The sequence below is a fragment of the Semicossyphus pulcher genome, unplaced genomic scaffold, assembly GCF_022749685.1.
Source record: "Semicossyphus pulcher isolate SPU_LCO1_2020_fin unplaced genomic scaffold, fSemPul1.0.p SCAF_14, whole genome shotgun sequence".
Classification (NCBI taxonomy): Eukaryota; Metazoa; Chordata; class Actinopteri; order Labriformes; family Labridae; genus Semicossyphus; species Semicossyphus pulcher.
The window spans coordinates 26,191,819-26,213,749 of NW_027211648.1; the positions used below are offsets into that span (position 1 = coordinate 26,191,819).

General features: G+C 41.8%; 1 protein-coding gene across 1 annotated transcript in view; it reads right to left on the reverse strand.

Moving 5' to 3' along the window:
- Positions 1–291: 291 nt before the first annotated feature.
- LOC138590757 (NLR family CARD domain-containing protein 3-like) overlaps positions 292–21,931 on the reverse strand; it is a 289,240-nt gene continuing 267,600 nt past the window's right edge. Inside the window, exons 13-18 of the mRNA XM_069661117.1 lie at positions 21,187–21,360; positions 15,079–15,252; positions 6,932–7,105; positions 5,270–5,443; positions 4,689–4,862; positions 292–499 (exon numbers count right to left, since the gene is read on the reverse strand). Coding sequence (XP_069517218.1) covers positions 292–499; positions 4,689–4,862; positions 5,270–5,443; positions 6,932–7,105; positions 15,079–15,252; positions 21,187–21,360 — 1,078 coding nt within the window. The remainder of the gene's footprint in view (positions 500–4,688; positions 4,863–5,269; positions 5,444–6,931; positions 7,106–15,078; positions 15,253–21,186; positions 21,361–21,931) is intronic.

Here is a 21,931-nt window from a genome sequence, read left to right on the forward strand (position 1 = left end):
AACCAATGACCTGTTATTTGTGCATTGTATATGTTCTTAATGTATTTAATGTATTTGCTGTTGTTGCTTCTGTTCTTTCTTGTATGTAAAGTGCCTTTGAGTACCTTTTAAAGCGCTATATAAATAAAATGTATTATTATTATTATTATTAGTCGTTGTGTGGCGTCTGTGTGTGAGTGGGTGTGTGTCTGTGAGTGGGTGTGGCGTTCTTACAGTCAGGGCTCGTGGGAGGTTGGACTTCACTCTCTGGGGTCCGCCCACCACCCGGCAGTCAATCTGAAGAAGGCACTCTCAATGTTTTTGCCCCTCCCTTCTTGTCCTTTGGATGCGGGCAGTCTGCAGCCCAATGTCCACTTTCTCCAAAGTTGAAACACACATCCGGATCATAGCCATGTCCTCGACGCCCAAAGCCGCGTCCACGTCCTCTGTCTCTGCCTCGCCCACTGCCACCTTGTCTACATGCTTCTGTCCTCCAATCATTAACTGTCTTCCAGTCAGCCTGAAATGGCACAAACTTCTTTCTTTTAGATTTAGACATTTTTTCTACTTTCTTTCTGTCCTTCTTTTCTTTGCATAAACTTATTCTCTCTAATATTTCACGTAACTGGTCAAATTGGCGGAGGCTGAAACTGCCCTGTTGAGGGAAACCCAATTCTACCCATTTTGATAATTGATCACCACTTCCTGGGTGATTTGACACCATTACTTTAATGTCTGATTGGAATTTAGGTTTCGGACCTGGGTCCGGTTCGCGATACTGCTTGCTCTGAGCCCTTCCCATCCTATCCCTAGCCTCAACTTACTCTCTCTTTGAATAAACAACCTTGGAATCAGTTATTTATGAGTCTGCCGGACTCCCACACTCTGTTAAGTTGCTATGATACGTCTATCCCCGACCCCGTGAAACCCTTCTTTCTATTTTAATAAACAACCTTGGAATCAGTTATTTTACGAGTCAGCCGGACTCTCTCCTTGGCAACACGGTCCGCGGGGTTTTAAGCTTTTTCCTAGGCCTACTTCTTTTACCGGTAAACCTTTAGCCTACTCAAAAATCAATACTCAACAACTAGACATCATTGGAAAATTTCAAAATTAATTAAAATTTGTAGTTGTATTGTTTCTTTGCACGCGGTTTTGAATTGTTTTTTTCCCCTTTCGATAGGATTCTGCGCTTTTCTGCCAGTCTGACGGAGTCCGATCAGGCGTCGAATCCCATCCTCGTCGCCAATTTTGTGGTGGCAATTTCTGATGACAAGACCAATAAAGTTCTTAGGAAACAAAGATGTCTTTTGATGCCATTTAATTGAAGAATATTAAAAGATGAGTAAAAGCAGTTAAGAACTCGAGCTGGGTCAGACCAGTACTACACAGAACGCAGCTGTCTAGCTGACTGACACAGAATCAAGGTTCACAGTGTATGTTATACATTACAGAAAGAACTCCCTCTCACAGAGACAAAGCAAGGTGTTATTGTTATGACTTTAGCTGAGGCGCTTGACTATCTAGAGTTTACCCCTTGCCCTGGAGCTCTCAGCCCAGACAAGGCCACCAACTATCTCTCTAAGACAGAAGGAGCAACAGTAAATCATGCACAAGACCCTGAAGAGGAGCAAACAATACATATCCTTAAAATTAACCTTAGCTGATTATATCATGATTATTAACTCAATAATATTAAAGAAATCTAAACATATGAGCAAACAGGTTAACATAAAAATTTCCTTCACATGTATAACTTCAACTCCAAAACATTTGATTGTGAAGTTTCAACTAAAACATTTAATTTATAAAACCTTTGGATATATAACTTCAACTCTAAAACATTTGATTATAAAACTTTTGAATATATAACTTCAACTCTAAAACATTTGATTATAAACATTCCCTCCCCATCCAACAACTTTAAGTGATCATTAAGAAGGTTAGTATTTGTTTTCCCAACAATTCTTCTGTCAGTCACTGCTGGATGAAGCTCTCCTCTCCACTCTACCTCCCAGTAACATGGCCCAGTCAGAGCCTCCACACACACAAGCTGATGCTGCTGCTTCACCCTCTCTGGATCATCAGGACACAGCTGATCCTCTGATACACGACCATCCTCCTGATCGCTCACACTCTGACAGAGATCAATACTTCCACCTGATGAGAGAAGAAGACAGACAACAGAAGTCATATATCAGTGTTGACAGAGAGGCCCTCATCAGCTGTCAGTCAGCGAGGCAGCACATCCAGTTTAAAGACCAGCAGAGACTTCAGTCTGTTCATACCACAAGTCTGAACAGGACTTAAGTACACAGTGGAACTTAACTGCTGAGAGACCCTGAACGCATCATGACTGCAGAAACAGAGACATATTCACTGCTTACTGTAAACATGGATTCAAATCAGTTTCTCTGTGACATTTATTCTGTCAGGGATAATGCCCGACGAGGTGTCCATTATCAGGAATCTGTGGACTCATGGAGGCCAGAGCCGCTAACACCTGAGGGTTTGACTGATACCTGGAACAATCATTACCATTCCATAATGTTCTGATTAGGGATGGGCACGGATATTCAAGTATTCCATTATTCTAAATGACGTGGGTATTCGACTATAGCTGTAGCTTATGGATTTTTTTGTGCCTAAAGTTCATTAAATATTATACATTAGCTATATTAATCACATATTGTTCATTAAACATGTATACCAATGTCATTTAAAATGTGTAAAAAGTAGAAATAAAGAAAAAACATGCCTGGCACAGCAGCGTAACTAATTCATTATTTAAATCCGTCAGGATCGGACAGGATCACATGGCTGTATTCTCCTGTATTCTCCTGGACAGTGTATTAATATCAGCGCCACAGGGAGTTATGCTTGAGGATTATAATAAATTTACCTCTTAGTTCCGTGTGTGAGAGTGTGCGTCTGTTTCTGCGTGTATTAGAGACAGCGTGCGGCAGAATGAGCGCTCTGTCCCATAAACAATGTTATTCACTGTCAGCAAATACACTGCTTGTTCCTGATGAGGAAGAGCGCTACTGTGCGTCCCTGTGTGAGTAACAAACAGAGACTCTTGTGTTGTGAAGTCGCCGATGTAGGCCAGTCTAACGGATGCGCACTTTAAACAGCGCTGTGTGCTACACTTTGTTTTTGTAGTGAGGTTAACCGGATATCCGATTTTTCTAAATATAATATTGGAATATTGACATGCCTTCAAATGCCCATCCCTACATTTTAAAAACATGGAAACATTATTCACTCCTCCAGTAAAGAAAACAGGTCTTGGACACCACTCTGCAACAGGAGATATTTCATGTCTGCTCAGCTATTAGCGAGAAAGCTAACAATATACTTGCTACATTAAAAGTCAATAACATTGTGTCGGATATAAGTTAAATATAATGAGACATAATAAGAAGACTATGTAGCTAACCAGCCGTGTCATTGTCCTGAAATCAACATCAGGATTTGTACGAACAAATGATCGGCCATGTTTACTGTCGGCCGCAGAATGAAGTAGAGAGTTGAATAGTGAGCAGGATGTCAGATGATGGCTGATGTGATCCACAGGATCAGTAAGTTCAGAGGGGCTGTGTACTTCCTGCAGCTCGTGTTTTACAGGCGCCATCCTGTGGTGCTCAGAGGTACTGAAGGACTACACTCAGTGCTGTAAATAAAGGTTTCTCTTTTCTTTCCACTCTCTCTTTCTTCAGCTGCATCCCAGTCAGCAAAGTTCTCATATCCTCCCAATAAGGTCAAAGAGCTGTTGAAGTCCCTCATTGCTGTAGGTCGATGTTAGCTCGTTAACAAGGTGCATCAACTGTAAACAGAGGCTTTGACTTTGTACCTGTTGCCATGGTCAGTCATTGTAGAAACAGGCTGATACTACGTAGCCAGCGTATACGTATCCACAACTACTTAAAAGGTGTCCATTGTCAGGAAGTAATCAACACTCAGCAGCCAATCACAATCAAGTATTCACCCAGAACATGGTATAACTACTTCAGTATAACTGCTTCAAATGTGAAATATCACATGAAGTGTAAAAATGGTGTCTGTCACAGAAACATTTGGACAAGCTGCTGTCACATGGACAGATATATAAACTATATATGATGTTAAAAGTCCTTCATGTTCATGCAAAGACTGAAGAGCAGAAACATCAGCTGTGATTTCTGGACTTCAGCAGAGGTTTTGTTCTGTACAAAGACCATGGTTACGTTTAGTAACCATGGTTCTGTGTAATAACAGACAGTGATTTGCAGGCTTCAGGCAGACTGATCTCAGAGCTGTGACAAAGATGAACTGATGAATTGTTTAGTGCTGAAATGAGAGAACGAACACTTTGAGATCAGATTTGATGATACGACAGTTTGATGAACGAGGACCACTGTCTCTAAACATCTTGTGATGCTGTCAGCTGTAATCCAGCTTAATGTCCTGTACACATGAACACAACAACAACAGTTGTCTTCACATCAAATCAAACACGTGATCACAACAAGCTTCGTGCTGATCTGATTGGCTGTCTGTTCTCTCTCTGTGTTTCTGTCCAATCCTGAAGCCTGTCACTGTTCTCCTCTCACAGCTTCACTGAGGACAGCAGCCACTGGGAGGGTTGGAGGTTTAGCAGACAATACTGGATCTTTGCTGTGATAATAACAGTGTTTAGTACAATACTGCTGAAACCAACATGGACTGACCTCAGAGTCTCCAGTCTACAGTGTGGACTCTCCAGAAAACCACACAGCAGCTTCACTCCTGAATCCTGCAGCTTGTTGTCACTCAGCTCCAGCTCTCTCAGATGGGAGGGGTTGGACTTCAGAGCTGAGGCCAGAGAAGCACAGCTCATCTCTGACAAACTGCAGAAGCTCAATCTGAATAAAGAATAAATGATGTGACTTTGGAGGAAAATGTTGGAAAAAGAAAATACTGAATATATTTGTTATTTTCTGCTCGTACAAACTGAAATAATTAATAAATGTTTCTATTACTGATTTATTTAAAAACATGATGTGGAATAAAAGATGAAATCAGGTGTTTCAGAGGTTCACAGTGAATTATACAGTGTAGGATTTTTCTTGTTCTATGAAGGTTTTAAATGTGTAACTCAACATTGCTCTGCTACAGTCAATGGACTAAAGCAGTGAAGAAGAAAATAGACTTCAGCATTAAGATACTCAGTGTGGATCAGTATAATATCAGCCTCATGTCTGCAGTTTAGTGTCAACACAACTTTCACATCATATTAATCTCAGCACAGAAGTAAAACATGGTTTCTGACCTCAGAGTCTCCAGTCTACAGTGTGGACTCTCCAGAAAACCACACAGCAGCTTCACTCCTGAATCCTGCAGCTCGTTGTCACTCAGCTCCAGCTCTCTCAGATGGGAGGGGTTGGACTTCAGAGCTGAGGCCAGAGAAGCACAGCTCATCTCTGACAAACTGCAGAGACTCAATCTGAATGAAGAATAAATGATGTGACGTTAGAATACAATGTTCCTGCATGAAATCCTTTAATGTCTAATAATGTGTTCAGAGCTGAAGAAGGTTAAGAAGGTCAAAGTTCAGAAAGTGGAAACTCCAAACACCTGAACACAACAGGATGCAGGTTAAAATGTGTGAAATACACAAAGTGAAAAAGAGCTCTCATTAATATTAATGACAACATGCTGCTACTTCAATAAAGACGCAGCGACTTCACCTCTTAAACTCTGCAAGTGTGACAAGTTCAAATATAACACACTCATAGTCTGATACAAGTTACAGTTTAGTGCTTCTTGGTCTGTGATGATGTTAAAATCTGTGATTAGGTTAAAAAGATCAAACATTTATGACCACTGATTCAAATAAAACATTTTGAAAAATGCTCAAAGTGGGCAAGTGGCTGAGAGCGGGGTGGAGGGGGGTGGTTGTGTCCAGCAGCTCAGTGACGTCCCCTCCCCTGGCCAGAGAAATATGGAGAACAACACAGAGTCACAAGGCACATATGCCACAGAGGGCTCTTTTGAGGTGGAGGACTTCTCCCCTCCAGAGTCCCCTGAAGACCACTTTCGTGTGCTGGAGGACCGTGGTGGTCCCGAGCCCTATCAGCTCGAGCCGCTGGCTACAGCCCCACGAAAGCCTGAAGCCGGAGCTTTCGAGCCAAGGCAAGGCAAGTGCGCATGCGCCGACCGCTAACAGCCTGTTACAGTTATTTCTGAGTCTGAAGAGTGAATGGGCGCAGTCTCTGAGTGGTAACGTAACGTTAGCGAGAAGGCTAATGTACAGTGTGCTAGCAACAATAGTGTAAACTCTAGTGAAAGATGTGTCTCGGTCAGGATATATTTGATAATGAGGGAGGTTTCACAGACGGCCTCTCAAAGATGGGGCCGGGGGGTGTACCGCCCACCTCTGATTGACAGGCGATAACAATCTTTTTTTTATTAATTTCCTGATGTCATTTTGTCCCAAACGGTCGTGTCTACGTCACCATCAGCTGGCAAGGTCCAGGGCTGATTTAAAAACATCATGGCGTGTTGAGCCATTTACAACCCATGAAATGCCCATTTTTATAAATTTGGTAAGAATTGTCAATATTAACACCAGCATTGATGTTTCATCACAGGACAGCAATATAATTTAGATTACAGCTTAAAAAACATGTTTAAGTGTGCAGTGACTCTTTAAAAACACTATTAAAATGGTTATAATGAAATCAGGTGTTTCAGAGGTTCACAGTGAATTATACAGTGTAGGATTTTTCTTGTTCTATGAAGGTTTTAAATGTGTAACTCAACATTGCTCTGCTACAGTCAATGGACTAAAGCAGTGAAGAAGAAAATAGACTTCAGCATTAAGATACTCAGTGTGGATCAGTATAATATCAGCCTCATGTCTGCAGTTTAGTGTCAACACAACTTTCACATCATATTAATCTCAGCACAGAAGTAAAACATGGTTTCTGACCTCAGAGTCTCCAGTCTACAGTGTGGACTCTCCAGAAAACCACACAGCAGCTTCACTCCTGAATCCTGCAGCTTGTTGGAGCTCAGCTCCAGCTCTCTCAGATGGGAGGGGTTGGACTTCAGAGCTGAGGCCAGAGAAGCACAGCTCATCTCTGACAAACTGCAGCCACGCAATCTGAATGAAGAATAAATGATGTGACGTTAGAATACAATGTTCCTGCATGAAATCCTTTAATGTTTAATAATGTGTTCAGAGCTGAAGAAGGTTAAGAAGGTCAAAGTTCAGAAAGTGGAAACTCCAAACACCTGAACACAACAGGATGCAGGTTAAAATGTGTGAAATACACAAAGTGAAAAAGAGCTCTCATTAATATTAATGACAACATGCTGCTACTTCAATAAAGACGCAGCGACTTCACCTCTTAAACTCTGCAAGTGTGACAAGTTCAAATATAACACACTCATAGTCTGATACAAGTTACAGTTTAGTGCTTCTTGGTCTGTGATGATGTTAAAATCTGTGATTAGGTTAAAAAGATCAAACATTTATGACGACTGATTCAAATGAAACATATTTAAAACACTATTAAAATGGTTGTAATGCTAATTATGTGATATTTAGAAACATTTGATTCATTCTTTGTTGTTGAGTTTAAACTGCAATAGAGGTCTTCTGTAACGCTGAAAGTGGTCTTTTAATCCCTCACCAGGAGAAATCACAGCACTTTCCTCATTGAACTTCAGACGTGTCTGAGAAACATCACCCGATCACTGTGTGATTATTTCTCCTCATTTTTCAGGAGCGTAACACAAGAAGCACCAGTGGCTCCATCTATACAAACTCATGTTGTGCAGCCAAACACAACAAACAAGAAATACAATAAAAACCAGCAGAAAATAACTGAAGAGTCGACTCAAAATACTAAAGTTTCCAAGATGCCAAATATGTCAGAATGAATTTTGGTGAATGTGAACAAAGACATGAACAGTATTTCTTTTAGAAATAGTGGAGCCATAAACTCAAAGCATCTTCACTTTAAACTTTTCAGTCGTTACAAGAAACAAATATTTGAATCGAAATGTTGGAAAAAGAAAATACTGAATATGCAGCTCCAGAAAAAATGATCAGACCACTTCAAAAATCTGTTTTTCTCTGGTTTGTGTTTGAGTAAAATACACTTTTATTTTATTGTAAACAACATTTCTTCTACTTCCAAATCAAATATTTTCATTCAGGACTTTTATTCACAGAGAATGACGACTGGTTAAGATCACAAATAATGCAAAGAAAACAAGTTCATGTTCTTGTTTAAACAGCAGAATACAAATGTTTTAACTCAGGAAGAGTTCACAAATCAATGTCTGGTGGAATAACCTGGTTTTTAATTACAGCTTTCATGCATCTTGGCATGCTCTCCACCAGTCTCTCAAACTGCTGCTGGGTGACATTAGGCCACTCTCTGCAAAAATTCAAGCAGCTCAGCTTTGTTCGATGGCGGATCTGGATCCGGCTGGCAGGGACGTGTAGAGAGATGCTGATTAGAGGAAAATGTGGAGTGGTTTCTTCATTTTTTTCAGAGCTGTATTTGTTATTTTCTGCTAGTACAAATTGAAATAATTAATAAATGTATCTATCACTGATTTCTGTTGTTGTTGTTACTCTGTGTGCATCTCCCTCTATCCCACTAGAGAGGTTAAATGAGAATCTCAAGTGTGCAAGGATGAAGATTAAGCCCAGTAAATCAAGAGGCATCTCAGTGTCCAGAGGGAAGGTATTAGAGAGGAAGTTTTAAGTGGATGAAGAAGAAATCCCATCCATTAGGGAAAAGTCAGTGAAGAGCTTTGGAAGGTGGAGTAATGGGGACCTGAATGACAGTGAACAGATAGAGCAACTTAGGAAAGATGTTGCAGAGGGGATAGGAAGGCTTGAGAAGTCAGGGCTCCCAGGCAAGCTCAAGTTATGGTGTCTGCAGTTTGGACTATTCCCTAGGCTGATGTGGCCACTGTCAGTTTATGAAATACAGATATCAAAAGTGTAAAGGCGAGAGAGGTTGGTTCCTCGTTGTCTTAGTAGTGTGGGGTTGTATGGGAAATGCATACTCCAGCTACCAATAACTAGCTTAACAGAGGAGTTCAAGTGTGCAAAGGTCAGGACAGAACTGTTGCTATCAGGGAGCAAAGACATGGTAGTGAGTAATTTGGTCCCATATCCAACAAGAGGGAGGAAATGGAGCTCAAGACAAGCAGTGCATGAAGCAAAGGCAGCTCTTAGGCATACAGTGAGGGAAATAATCCCAGTTTGTAAGTTTGCCCACTGACAAAGAAATGAACAGTCTCTAATTTTAATGGAAGGTTTATTTTAACAGTGAGAGAGAGAATATCAAAAAAAAAAAATCACATTATATAAAAGTTATAAATTGATTTGCATTTGATTGAGTGAAAGTATTTGATCCTCTAACAAAACTTGACTTAGTACTTGGTGGAGAAACCCTTGTTGGCAAGCACAGAGGTCAGACGTTCCTTGTAGTTGGTCACCAGGTTTGCGCACATCTCAGGAGGGATTTTGGTCCACTCCTTTACAGAACCTCTCCAAATCCTCAAGGTTTCAAGCTGTCGCTTGGCAACTCGAAGCTTCAGCCCCCTCCACAGATTTTCTATGGGGTTAAGGTCTGGAGACTGGCTAGGCCGGTGAGGATGGTGTTCTTGGGGTCATAGTCAGAATTTCTCTTCCTCCAAACACGGCGAGTCGAGCTAACTGATTTAATGAGCCATTCGCAGTTTCACTGTACGGGCCGTGTGTACTTAGACTTGCATGGCTTAATCTTTGAGACAAGCATATGCTACTGGCAGGATCAACCAGGTAGGTAACCAACTTCAGACGGGCCTGTACGTGTGCCTTCTTGAGCAGGGGGACCTTGCGGGCGCTGCTGGATATCAGTCCATTACGGCGAAGTGTGTTACCAATGGTCTTCTAGGTGACTGTGGTCCCAGCTGCCTTGAGATCATTAACTAGCTCCTCCCGTGTAGTTCTGGGCTGATCCCTGACCTTTCTCATGATCATCGATACCCCACGAGGCGAGATCTTGCATGGAGCCCCAGACCGAGGGAGATTGATGGTTATTTTGTGTTTCTTCCATTTTCTAATAATCGCACCAACAGTTGTCTCCTTCTCACCACGCTGTTTGCTGATGGTCTTGTAGCCCATTCCAGCCTTGTGCAGGTCTACAATCTTGTCCCTGACGTCCTTAGACAGCTCTTTGGTCTTGCCCATGGTGGAGAGGTTGGAATCTGATTAATTGATTGTTTCTGTGAACAGGTGTCTTTTATACAGGTAACGAGTTGAGATTAGGAGTGCTTTCTTAAAGCGAGAGGACAAGTCTGTGTGCCTCAGGAGCACATAACCGGTCTGTGGGAGCCAGAATTCTTGCTGGTTGGTAGGGGATCAAATACTTATTTCACTCAATCAAATGCAAATCAATTTATAACTTTTATATAATGTGATTTTCTGGATGGTTTTTTTGATATTCTCTCTCTCACTGTTAAAATAAACCTACCATTAAAATTAGAGACTGTTCATTTCTTTGTCAGTGGGCAAACTTACCAAATCGCCAAGGGATCAAATAATTATTTCCCTCACTGTACATAGATTGTAGACAACGAACAGCAAGGCCGGGGGGCTTGGGGCTTAGCTTGAGTAAACCAATGTGGAACAAAGCAAGTCTCAGAGAAAGGTGGAAGCTGGTAGTGGAGCAGGTACGTCGACAAGAAGAAGTAGTAAGGTGTACTAAGGCTGTGGGTCAGGCTAAGCAGGGACAGTAGATGAACTGGGAAAATGTAGAGAAGAGGAAGCTCAGCTGGAGGGACCTGTGAAGTATGGAGGATAGTCGTATCAAGTTCCTGAAAGGGGCTACTTACGATGTGTTGCCATCACCCCAGAACCTAAAATGTTGGGTAGAGGGGGACCCATTGTGCCCATTGTGTTCAGAGACAGACACCTTGAGGCATATTTTGTCAGGTTGTAAGACGAGTCAGTCGCAAGGTCGGAATACATGGCGACTAGGGTTGGGCATCGAGAGACAGATCGTGTCTGTATTTATTCAGTAAGGAGACTGCATCTAAGTTTTTAATACGGGACAATCCCGAACCGAAGAGAGGGAGAGACGGTGGCAATAGTGTAATCATGCAGCGCAGTGATGAATGCTGTTAATGAGATGAGCTGGAGGTGATCCATGCGTAGTTTATCAGAGGTATCATGCCGCGCAGGGAGGAGACAGATGTTAGGAGAGGAGCAGATATAACACAGATCTGTGTGTGTTTCTCGTGCTCTGTACCTGGCTCAATAACGTCGCAACCTGTCCATATTTCCACACATATATTTAATATATTTCACTGATTAACGCGGAGCTATAGAGGAGCATCAGGCTTCATGATCAAACAAAGTTTTATTTCACGTCATCACTTCAGTCTGAACTCACCCGCTCCCTCTCTCTCTCCCTCCCTTCCTCTGTGCTCTTGCGCAGCAGCTCTCCCCCTCTCTGTGCTGTGCGTCTGCATCACAGTGTTTTGTATTAGGCTATGCATGATGTGTTTTAAAGTCTTATTACGATGCATAATGGAATTGACAAGGAGACCGACGCTTCATAACGTGGATCTGTGTTAATCGCGCAGATCTTTCAGTCTGTCTGTCACTGTTAACAGAGACTCCAGTCTGCTGTGTAGTTCATATATTTCTCACAGAGCTGTAGAGGAGCATCAGGCTTCATGATCGAACAAAGTTTTATATCAACTCATCACTTAAGTCTGCATTCACCTGCTCCCTCCCTCCCCCTTAGCAACCCCCTTTAGCTGGGGAGGTAAAAGAGAGACTCCTTCCAGTCGGGGACTAAGTACTAGACAACAAACTAAGTGAGTAGTAAAGTTTGTCAGGAAACAGGGAGACCTACAGAAGCCAGTGGGAGAGAATCACATAGGGAAACCTCACTCCCCCTCCCCCCCTTGCTGTGTCCGCAAGCCTCAAGGCTCATGAGTGTCTCAGGTCGAGGATGAGGCCAGTGAGCGAGGAGCGGCCACGAGGAGACCCACGGTGGTAACCGGACAAGTGGATAGAAAACCTAGCCCAGATTGTTATTAAGATTTAAAGTAATACGTTGTTATTAATTATCTGACAGAAGCAAAGTCAAATTTAGTCTTTAAAGTTGGAGATTAAAATTAACATTTAAGGTAAAACCCCCGAACCCCGAGGGCAGCCTGTTTCGTCTCTCGCGTGAAACTCGCTTCATGTGTTTCATTCAAAAACATTATTGTTGTATCGGTGTTGTCAATACCTGGAGCTTGCAGGACAGAGCCTGGGTCTGTTGAGGGTGGCAAAGCTGCTTGGGTGGCAGTGACCACTAAGGGTCATGTGGTAGGTTAATTATAAGTATTGGGATGAGGGCACAAGGGGAGGGGCTTCTTTACTGAGCGCTTATCTTTATCATTAGGGCACAAGTATCTTGTGTTTCATTCAAATACATGGTGGTCTCATGTTGGGTCTCTCTCTAAATAATATAACATAACTCCTGCCCACTTGTGTAATCTGTGAATGACAATAGAATGGTCTACTGTGTGGAAAGCTGAAGTAAGATCTAAGAGCAGGAGGATGGAGCAGTTCCCTGAGTCAGCAACTACATGGAGGTCGTTTGTGATTTTCAGAGGTGCAGACTCAGTACTGTGTAGAGCTCTGAAACCAGATTGGAACTTTTCAAAAATGCAGTTTTGAGCCAGGTGAGATGACAGTTCGTTAAAAACAACTTTATTAAGGATTTTGGAGAGAAATGGTAGATATGGGTCTGTAATTACTGAGGACTGAGGGATCTAGACTTTGTTTTTTTAAGAGTGGCTGGACAACTGCATGTTTGAAAGACTGTGGAACATGACTGGTCTCCAGGGAGCTGTTGATGATTGTAAGAACACTGGGACTAATGGTTCCAGTTACTTCTTTGAAGAGTTTAGTTGGGATAATGTCAAGAGAACAGATGGATGTCTTCATAGAAGAGATAATATGATGGAGCCCTGTTAAGGTGATAGGGGTTAAAAGAACTTAGAACTGCAGTGTTGTCAGAAGAGATGGATATACTATTTACAGGAGGAATGATACTAGCTCTGATGTCAGTGACTTTGTCTCGAAAAAAGTTTAAAACATCTTCACATTTAGAGACAGAATCTTCAAGGGAGGAGGACTGAGTGGAAGAGGTGATGGAGTTTAACACACAAAAAAGTACTATGGGATTATGATATTGAGCTTTTGCATTTTTGACGGCCAGCTGGTATTTATCCAAGAGATCTTTCAGGATTTGAAATGATATCTGCAGTTTATCCCGCTTCCACCTTCGCTCTGTTCTTCTGCATGCTCTTCTTATTTCTCTTGTAGTGTCATTTAGCCATGGTCAGGCCAGAGGCTTGAGTTTTTTATTTCTCAGCGGTGCAACAGAGTCAAGGGTGGCTGAGAAAGAACTGTTGAATAGAGCAACGGTTTGCTCTGTGTCCGCATGAGATGGTGCAGCCTCAACACCTCTAATGTTAGACGCCTCTTTGTAGGCTGCTGTGAATCTAGTGGCAGTGGTTGAATTTATAGTGCGGGAGCGGAGAAGAGCAGGGCGGACAGGAGAAACGTGTGGCAATTTGAGTTTGATTTGTCAAAAATGATTGCTCTGTGGTCAGATACATGAAAATCTTCTATTTCAGGGTTTAAGATAGAGAGACCGGAGGAGGAGAGAACTAAATCTAGTGTATGACCTTTAACAGGGGTTGGGCTATTCACAGACTTGTGGAGACCAAAGGATTCAAGCAGGTTTATAAAATCACGAGTCATGGCTTCAGAGAGACAGCAAATATGGATGTTAAAATCTCAGAGAATAAGAATATTGTCATATTTAGGGGCAATGTTGGAAAGAAGATCAGAGAATTCACTGATAAAGTCAATGTTTGGTTTGGGGGGTCTGTACAGTAACAAACAGAAGACTGATGAGCTGCTATCTATCACAAAAGCCAAGGATTCAAAAGATGAAAAGGGGCCTGTAGAAAAACTGCTGCACTTGAGGGTATCTTTGTGGATGACAGCAACCCCACCACCTCGTGCATGTAACCTGGGTTGATGAAAGTAAGAGTAGCCATGAGGAGTGGTTTCAATAGACACACTTATAGCCACCTTGTGTAACTGCCAGTTTGCCTTGATCATCCCGCAGGCACATCTGTGACAGAAGCAGCGCTGCACGCGTGTTGACAGTTTACAGTCAATCTCCCTCGTGTGTGTAAGAAAACTAAAACGTGTGTGTTTATCCCGGTGTTATTCCTTTTTTTTTATTCATTGTCCAGTGCGCCCTGTTTTTCTTTTTCCAACTGTTGCCCTTCTTAGAAGGTTTAAAAACATTTCAAGAGTCCGCGGTGGCTTGCTAACGTCAATTAGCGTCTTCTAGAATGACAGTTGTTGCGAGTTCAGTGAGTAGCGTGTAAAGTGTTGTTGACAGCAGTAGCCGGAGTGCCTGCAGTGATGCTGACATCAGATTGAAATTACCGCAGGATTGGGCTTGTGGATCCTACTGGCACACCGGGCCAGTTAAATGCTTTATCTACTGGCCCTGGGGCGTTATGAACATACCATGGGGCAACCGGGCAAGTGCATATGTTGAGTCTTGTACCTTGTATTCTAAAGAAGTCACGAAGTCCGCACGGTGAGACGGAAAAAGTTCAATTTTTGGAAGTTATGAATCGATTTGGAATCTTAGAAGATAGGAATCGTGATTTTTACATGGATTGATTTTTTTGCCCACCCCTATGAGATAACCTTTGATATGATTTGGATCTATACAAATAAAAAATTATATAAAAAAGAAAACATGATGTGGAATAAAAGATGAAATCAGGTGTTTCAGAGGTTCACAGTGAATTATACAGTGTAGGATTTTTCTTGTTCTATGAAGGTTTTAAATGTGGAACTCAACATTGCTCTGCTACAGTCAATGGACTAAAGCAGTGAAGAAGAAAATAGACTTCAGCATTAAGATACTCAGTGTGGATCAGTATAATATCAGCCTCATGTCTGCAGTTTAGTGTCAACACAACTTTCACATCATATTAATCTCAGCACAGAAGTAAAACATGGTTTCTGACCTCAGAGTCTCCAGTCTACAGTGTGGACTCTCCAGAAAACCACACAGCAGCTTCACTCCTGAATCCTGCAGCTTGTTGGAGCTCAGCTGCAGCTCTCTCAGATGGGAGGGGTTGGACTTCAGAGCTGAGGCCAGAGAAGCCCAGCTCATCTCTGACAACCAGCAGAGACTCAATCTGAATAAAGAATAAATGATGTGACGTTAGAATACAATGTTCCTGCATGAAATCCTTTAATGTTTAATAATGTGTTCAGAGCTGAAGAAGGTTAAGAAGGTCAAAGTTCAGAAAGTGGAAACTCCAAACACCTGAACACAACAGGATGCAGGTTAAAATGTGTGAAATACACAAAGTGAAAAAGAGCTCTCATTAATATTAATGACAACATGCTGCTACTTCAATAAAGACGCAGCGACTTCACCTCTTAAACTCTGCAAGTGTGACAAGTTCAAATATAACACACTCATAGTCTGATACAAGTTACAGTTTAGTGCTTCTTGGTCTGTGATGATGTTAAAATCTGTGATTAGGTTAAAAAGATCAAACATTTATGACGACTGATTCAAATAAACACACATATTTAAAACACTATTAAAATGGTTGTAATGCTAATTATGTGATATTTAGAAACATGTGATTCATTCTTTGTTGTTGAGTTTAAACTGCAATAGAGGTCTTCTGTAACGCTGAAAGTGGTCTTTTAATCCCTCACCAGGAGAAATCACAGCACTTTCCTCATTGAACTTCAGACGTGTCTGAGAAACATCACCCGATCACTGTGTGATTATTTCTTCTCATTTTTCAGGAGCGTAACACAAGAAGTGTTAACGTTAATAAACACAACGTTTATTCCGTTCAGAGACCTTTATTTCACGGTTCACACACACCGTTACCTTTTCCAGTCCCACCGCACCGCGAACTGCGCATGCGTCACCCCAGTACAGGGATCACCTCCAAAACATATTTACCGTAATGAACATGGTAGAACAGAGATACATGTTAACAATCTCCCTATACTTTAAACAAAAAAATAAAAGATCAATTCCAAGTCTTAAAGAAATTAAATGACTGTAAACAGAACAGTTCTTGAGTTAAGTCCCTGATGTAACTAAGTTTACAAAGTCTTCCTCACAGAGTCCATAGCCCTGCACTTAGTGCTTTCAAAAGCACCAGAGGAGATGCTCCCTTTTTTGTTAGACAGTCAGCAAGTTGGGCTTTTGAGTCCGACCAGAGCACCTTCTTGATTTTCTTGCTTTCTATGAGCTCTTTAATGCTGCTTATGTCCAATCGGAGTCTTTTCTCTGTGACCTGTTTTGTTGACTTGAGAGCATCGAACAAGGAGTGATTGTCCGTCACACAGACCAGCGGGGGGGCATTCAGTTCAGCATTTCCAGTAGTGAGCTCAGAAAAAAGAGTGGCTAGAAAAATGGCATTGTCTATTCCGTCTGACATAGCAAGAGTTTCCCCTGCAAGGGTGCTCCGTACCACACGTCGAATCCTTTTTGATTTCCAACAGAGAGGGGAAAATTTCCCCCTATCTCCCATTAGAGCAATTAAAGCTCCTCCTTGTGTACCTCCATCTGGAAGGTTTCCCAGAGAGGCGTCACTGAAAATAATCAAGTTTAGAGCATCATTGTTCCCCAAATGCTGAAACCTAAGAGCCACCTTTTCGGACTTGAGTTTACGGATTACTTTATTTACTTCATGAACAGACTGCACCGTAGCATTTTTTGTATTCGATGCAAGACTACAAGCATCAAACATAACATCAGGTCTGGTCTGTTTGGCAACCCATAGCACCTGTCCTATTTTTGATTTTAGCTGTTCTTTCTCAGTTTCATTAAGGGGGACATCTCTCTGTGTGGCACGTGCTGCGTGCATGTGAAGAGGTTGTAAGTTCTCAATGTAGCTTTGCTGATGCACCTGTACTGCACCATCAATAGAAACAAAATCCATTCCCACATAGCAGAAATGTTCATGCTCCTCCCGGCCAACAAGGAACGTAGATCTCAGCTGGGGAATAACATTTGTTGAGAAGTTTTGTGAGCCTGCCCAAAGAAAATCATCTACATGGCATGCAAGTACTCCAGTTACCTTGCACTGCTCATCTAACCAATAGAATACTGCCGGATCCACCTGTGACACTCTACCACCTGTGCTCAGCATGATTTCTTTAACTTTGTGGTACCAATAAAGTGATGCATCAGCAAGACCATATACACATTTTTTTTGTTTCCATAGAACACCTTCATTTTTTGCCTCTGGAGGAGGGCGGATATAAATATCCCTGGATAGCTCCATTCCCTGCAAAAATGCAGATTTTATGTCCATGGAATGGACTTGCCACTGATTTTGACAGATAACTGCTAACAACAGCCTTAAAGATTCTGATGCACAGGTTGGTGAATCTTTCTGCAACTCATTAATATTAAGCTCTTCGAAACCTCTGGCTACGAGGCGAGCTTTAGGCACAATACCCTTGGCAGATTCTTTTAGACTACAGACCCATCTGGTTGAAACACACTTTTGACCTGCATCTTCAACTTCCTCAAAAACATCATTATTATGCCAATTCTGCATTTCCTCATGTTTAGCTTTGTCAAAAGAGATATCTTTGGTTATAAGTACATCAGCATCCCTATCTTCTGATTGAATGTTAAGGTTATCAACATTTGACATATCAACTGACTCCTTTTGTCCATTACTGCCATCAGGTTCAAGATATTGCAGGTTATACCAGTTTTTGTGCTTCCCTGTGGCTTTGCCAGCTCTGCCTAAAATTGTGGCTCTATGTAGAATACCATCATCTCTGTTTCTAAAAGTTACAGTCTGACCTGTCTTGAGCTGTTTTTTAATCTGTGTCATAGGGGGTTGCACTACTTGTGTAGGAATTTCAATGTCACTGGTGTTGTCATCAGTTTGTGTCACCATGGGTGTATGCACTTCACTGTCACGGTTGTTGCCCTGTTCATCATCTGTATTCTGTTCACTATGTGCTGCATTTTTTACAAGGCTTTTCCCACTTCCTGTCTCTCTGTTTACATCATCTTGTACAGTCTGATTTTCCTGTGCGTTTACCTTTGTAAGCCTAGAGTGGTGCACCCTTACAAGAATTCCACCATGTCTTACAAATACAACAGCTCCATCCTGACCAATAACTACCCCTGGTCCCTTCCATTCTGTACAGTCTGCTCTTTTGTAATATATTTTGTCTCCCATCTCATATTTGTCATCTGTAGGTCTGAGCTGCTTACGGAGTGCTCTTCTTATCCTCTCTGAGCACTCGGCTTCAGTGAATGCTTTTCTGGAAGCATGCAGGGCTGATATGTGTTCCCCTACCCTTGTACTTACAGTGGTACCCTCTAGAGCAGGTGGCTTATCAACTAGTACAGAAGGAAGGTTAGGATTCTGTCCAAATACAAGTTGATGTGGACTGTAACCATGAACATTCAGCATACTGTTCTTAGCCATAAGGGCCCAGTCTAGAGCAGTGTCCCAGTCACATCCATTTTCTCGTTTCACCTTCTGGATGATCTCTGTGAGTGTGTGGTTGTGTCTTTCCAGTAGTCCGTTGCTCCAAGGGCTGTATCCTGCTGTTGTTTTTACCTCGATGTTGAAGTTTGAAGTGTTGAATGTCTCTCATCTCTCCATTGTTAAATTCTCCACCATTGTCACTGTATAGCCTCTGGGGTGGACCATGGACACTTATCCATGAGTGGATGACGGAGTTGACGATTTCAGAGGCCTTTTTTGTTTTCACAATGTTTCCTGCGCTGAAACGTGTGAAGTGGTCGATTATATGGAGATACCACACACCTGGTTCCAGTTCGTGCAGATCCACTGCTACTGTTTCATTGTACTCTGAAGCCAAAGGCAAACCCACAGCAGGTTTTGGCTTTGTCTTGCTGTGCCTCTGGCATATGTCACAGTTATGTACTATTTCTTGCACGATAGTAGTACATTCTTTGTCTTTATTTCCCGAGCTGTGAAGAAGTCTCTGTAGTCTGTCTGCAGATGCATGGCCAAACTGTTTATGTAGCTTCAGAAGAGCTTTCCGTTTTTCATCTGTGGACATGTTTTCTGTCACTGTAAGGACCTCATCTTCAGTTTGAACTTCTTATGATTCTTTTTCTCTATTTTTCTCTTTATCTCTAATGTCTACACAGTAGTGTCCAGAACTGGTGAATTCAAGGAAAACAGGTTGCTTGAACATAACAGCTCTGTCGTTTTCCATGTCCAAAACAGTTCCTGCTTTTTTTAAGGATGTTTTACTCAGCAGCAGTGGGATTTCAGCTTGGACTACTTCAGTTTCAATGTAACATTTTGTCTGTCCTATTTTAGCAGGTAGTTTCACTTTTCTGTTGGAATATACAACATTTCCATCTCCAAAACGAAAAGGCCTACAGCTGGGGGTGTCTGTTTGCAACAAGAGGTTAACTTGTCCTTGGCTGAGGTCATTAACGTAGCATTCTAGCCATTTCTCACCACATACTGTACGAGTACAAGCAGTGTCGATAATAGCTGATCCTAAAGATTCAGTCAAGAAAATCTCTGAGTTACACATGGAGGCTTTTGTGAACAGTGTTATGTTACATTCTTCTACATTTTCAGTTAGTCTTACATGTTCACTCTTGTGAGGACAGTCCTTGGCCCAATGAAAGGTACTCTGACAAATGGCGCATTTGGACCTCTTACCGAATTTATCCAATGGATTGGTACCCGGTAATGGTTGCCTTTGTTGTCCACTCTGCAAGGTAATATTGCGTTTACCTTTTCCTTGCTGTCTTTGTTCTGTAAAGAAAGCTACGTCCTGGTTCACTTTTATTCCCTCGGACGAAGCTGACGTCTTTCCTCCGAAGATTCTCTTCAGTCCCGACTTCATAGATGAGAACGTTAACTCTGTGCACGCTGTCAATGCTAGTTGCCTGTTTTTTCCGTCCAAACATGCCGTGTCCAGCAGCTTAAAGGCTAACACAGCATCAGGAAGAGTCATGTTATACTTTTTCATTCGGTTGTAACGCTGTTCAAAGTCAATAATGTAGTCCGCCATGGAAACAGAGCTGTCTTTCGTCATTCCGTCAAAATGAGAATAAGCTTCGTATGCGCGGTCTTTTTCCTCCTTCAGGAACACGCCATCCAACTTTGCTAGCAGCGTAGCCATACCGTTATCACTGTCCAAATCTTCTGCGGGTATTTCCATGGCTGTTTCCCTGGCTCTCCCCTCAAGCCCCAAAGCAAGTGCAAGGGCTTGTTTCTTTTTGTCGAGTTTGGAAACTCGCATCCAGATATTAACTTCATTCTTCCAGCTTTCATATGGCCTGGCTTCATCGAACTTCGGTGGAACTTTATAACTAGTAGCCATCCTCTGCTACCATTGTTAACGTTAATAAACACGATGTTTATTCCACTCAGAGACCTTTATTTCACGGTTCACACACACCGTTACCTTTTCCAGTCCCACCGCACCGCGAACTGCGCATGCGTCACCCCAGTACAGGGATCACCTCCAAAACATATTTACCGTAATGAACATGGTAGAACAGAGATACATGTTAACAAGAAGCACCAGTGGCTCCATCTATACTAAAGTTTCCAAGATGCCAAATATGTCAGAATGAATTTTGGTGAATGTGAACAAAGACATGGACAGTATTTATTTTAGGAATAGTGGAGCCATAAACTCAAAGCATCTTCACTTTAAACTTTTCAGTCGTTACAAGAAACAAATATTTTAATCGAAATGTTGGAAAAAGAAAATACTGAATATATTTGTTATTTTCTGCTCGTACAAACTGAAATAATTAATAAATGTTTCTATTACTGATTTATTTAAAAACATGATGTGGAATAAAAGATGAAATCAGGTGTTTCAGAGGTTCACAGTGAATTATACAGTGTAGGATTTTTCTTGTTCTATGAAGGTTTTAAATGTGGAACTCAACATTGCTCTGCTACAGTCAATGGACTAAAGCAGTGAAGAAGAAAATAGACTTCAGCATTAAGATACTCAGTGTGGATCAGTATAATATCAGCCTCATGTCTGCAGTTTAGTGTCAACACAACTTTCACATCATATTAATCTCAGCACAGAAGTAAAACATGGTTTCTGACCTCAGAGTCTCCAGTCTACAGTGTGGACTCTCCAGAAAACCACACAGCAGCTTCACTCCTGAATCCTGCAGCTCGTTGTCACTCAGCTCCAGCTCTCTCAGATGGGAGGGGTTGGACTTCAGAGCTGAGGCCAGAGAAGCACAGCTCATCTCTGACAAACTGCACCAACTCAATCTGAATAAAGAATGAAGACAAAATTACAGATTTTCCTTCAAATGAGTGGAGTGACTTTTCCATTGTGTTCTGTGGATCATCATGACGTCAGCCTTCTGCAGTCATCATCCAAATGTCAACAGAACATTCATACACCTTTTCATGTCAGCACAGGTTAATAACATGCTGCTGATCTCAGTCACGTCTGTAATTAGAGAATCATGAACACATCAGACATGTTGGACTAAACACTGTTCATTCATTCATTTATTAAATGACCTTCTTCTTACTGTATTTGGGGGCTTAGTAGGTCTATGGAATAAAAGGAGATGTCCACATTTGTTGAAGTCTTAAAATAACAGCCACATGCTTTCTGCACATTAAAGACTCATTAGTGGCAGCAATGATTCCTACTGTCCCCAGTGAGTGTGAAGTGGTCCCTTCCTAACAAAACTACACAGCAGGATAAACTCCATAAGTTCATGTGAAACTAATATGAAGCTTCAGCAGTCTGAGTCAGCCAAATCAAGTCTGTGTCCACCAAAGGTTCAAACTATTTACAACCAAGTTCACTCTTTGAGTCACTATTCCT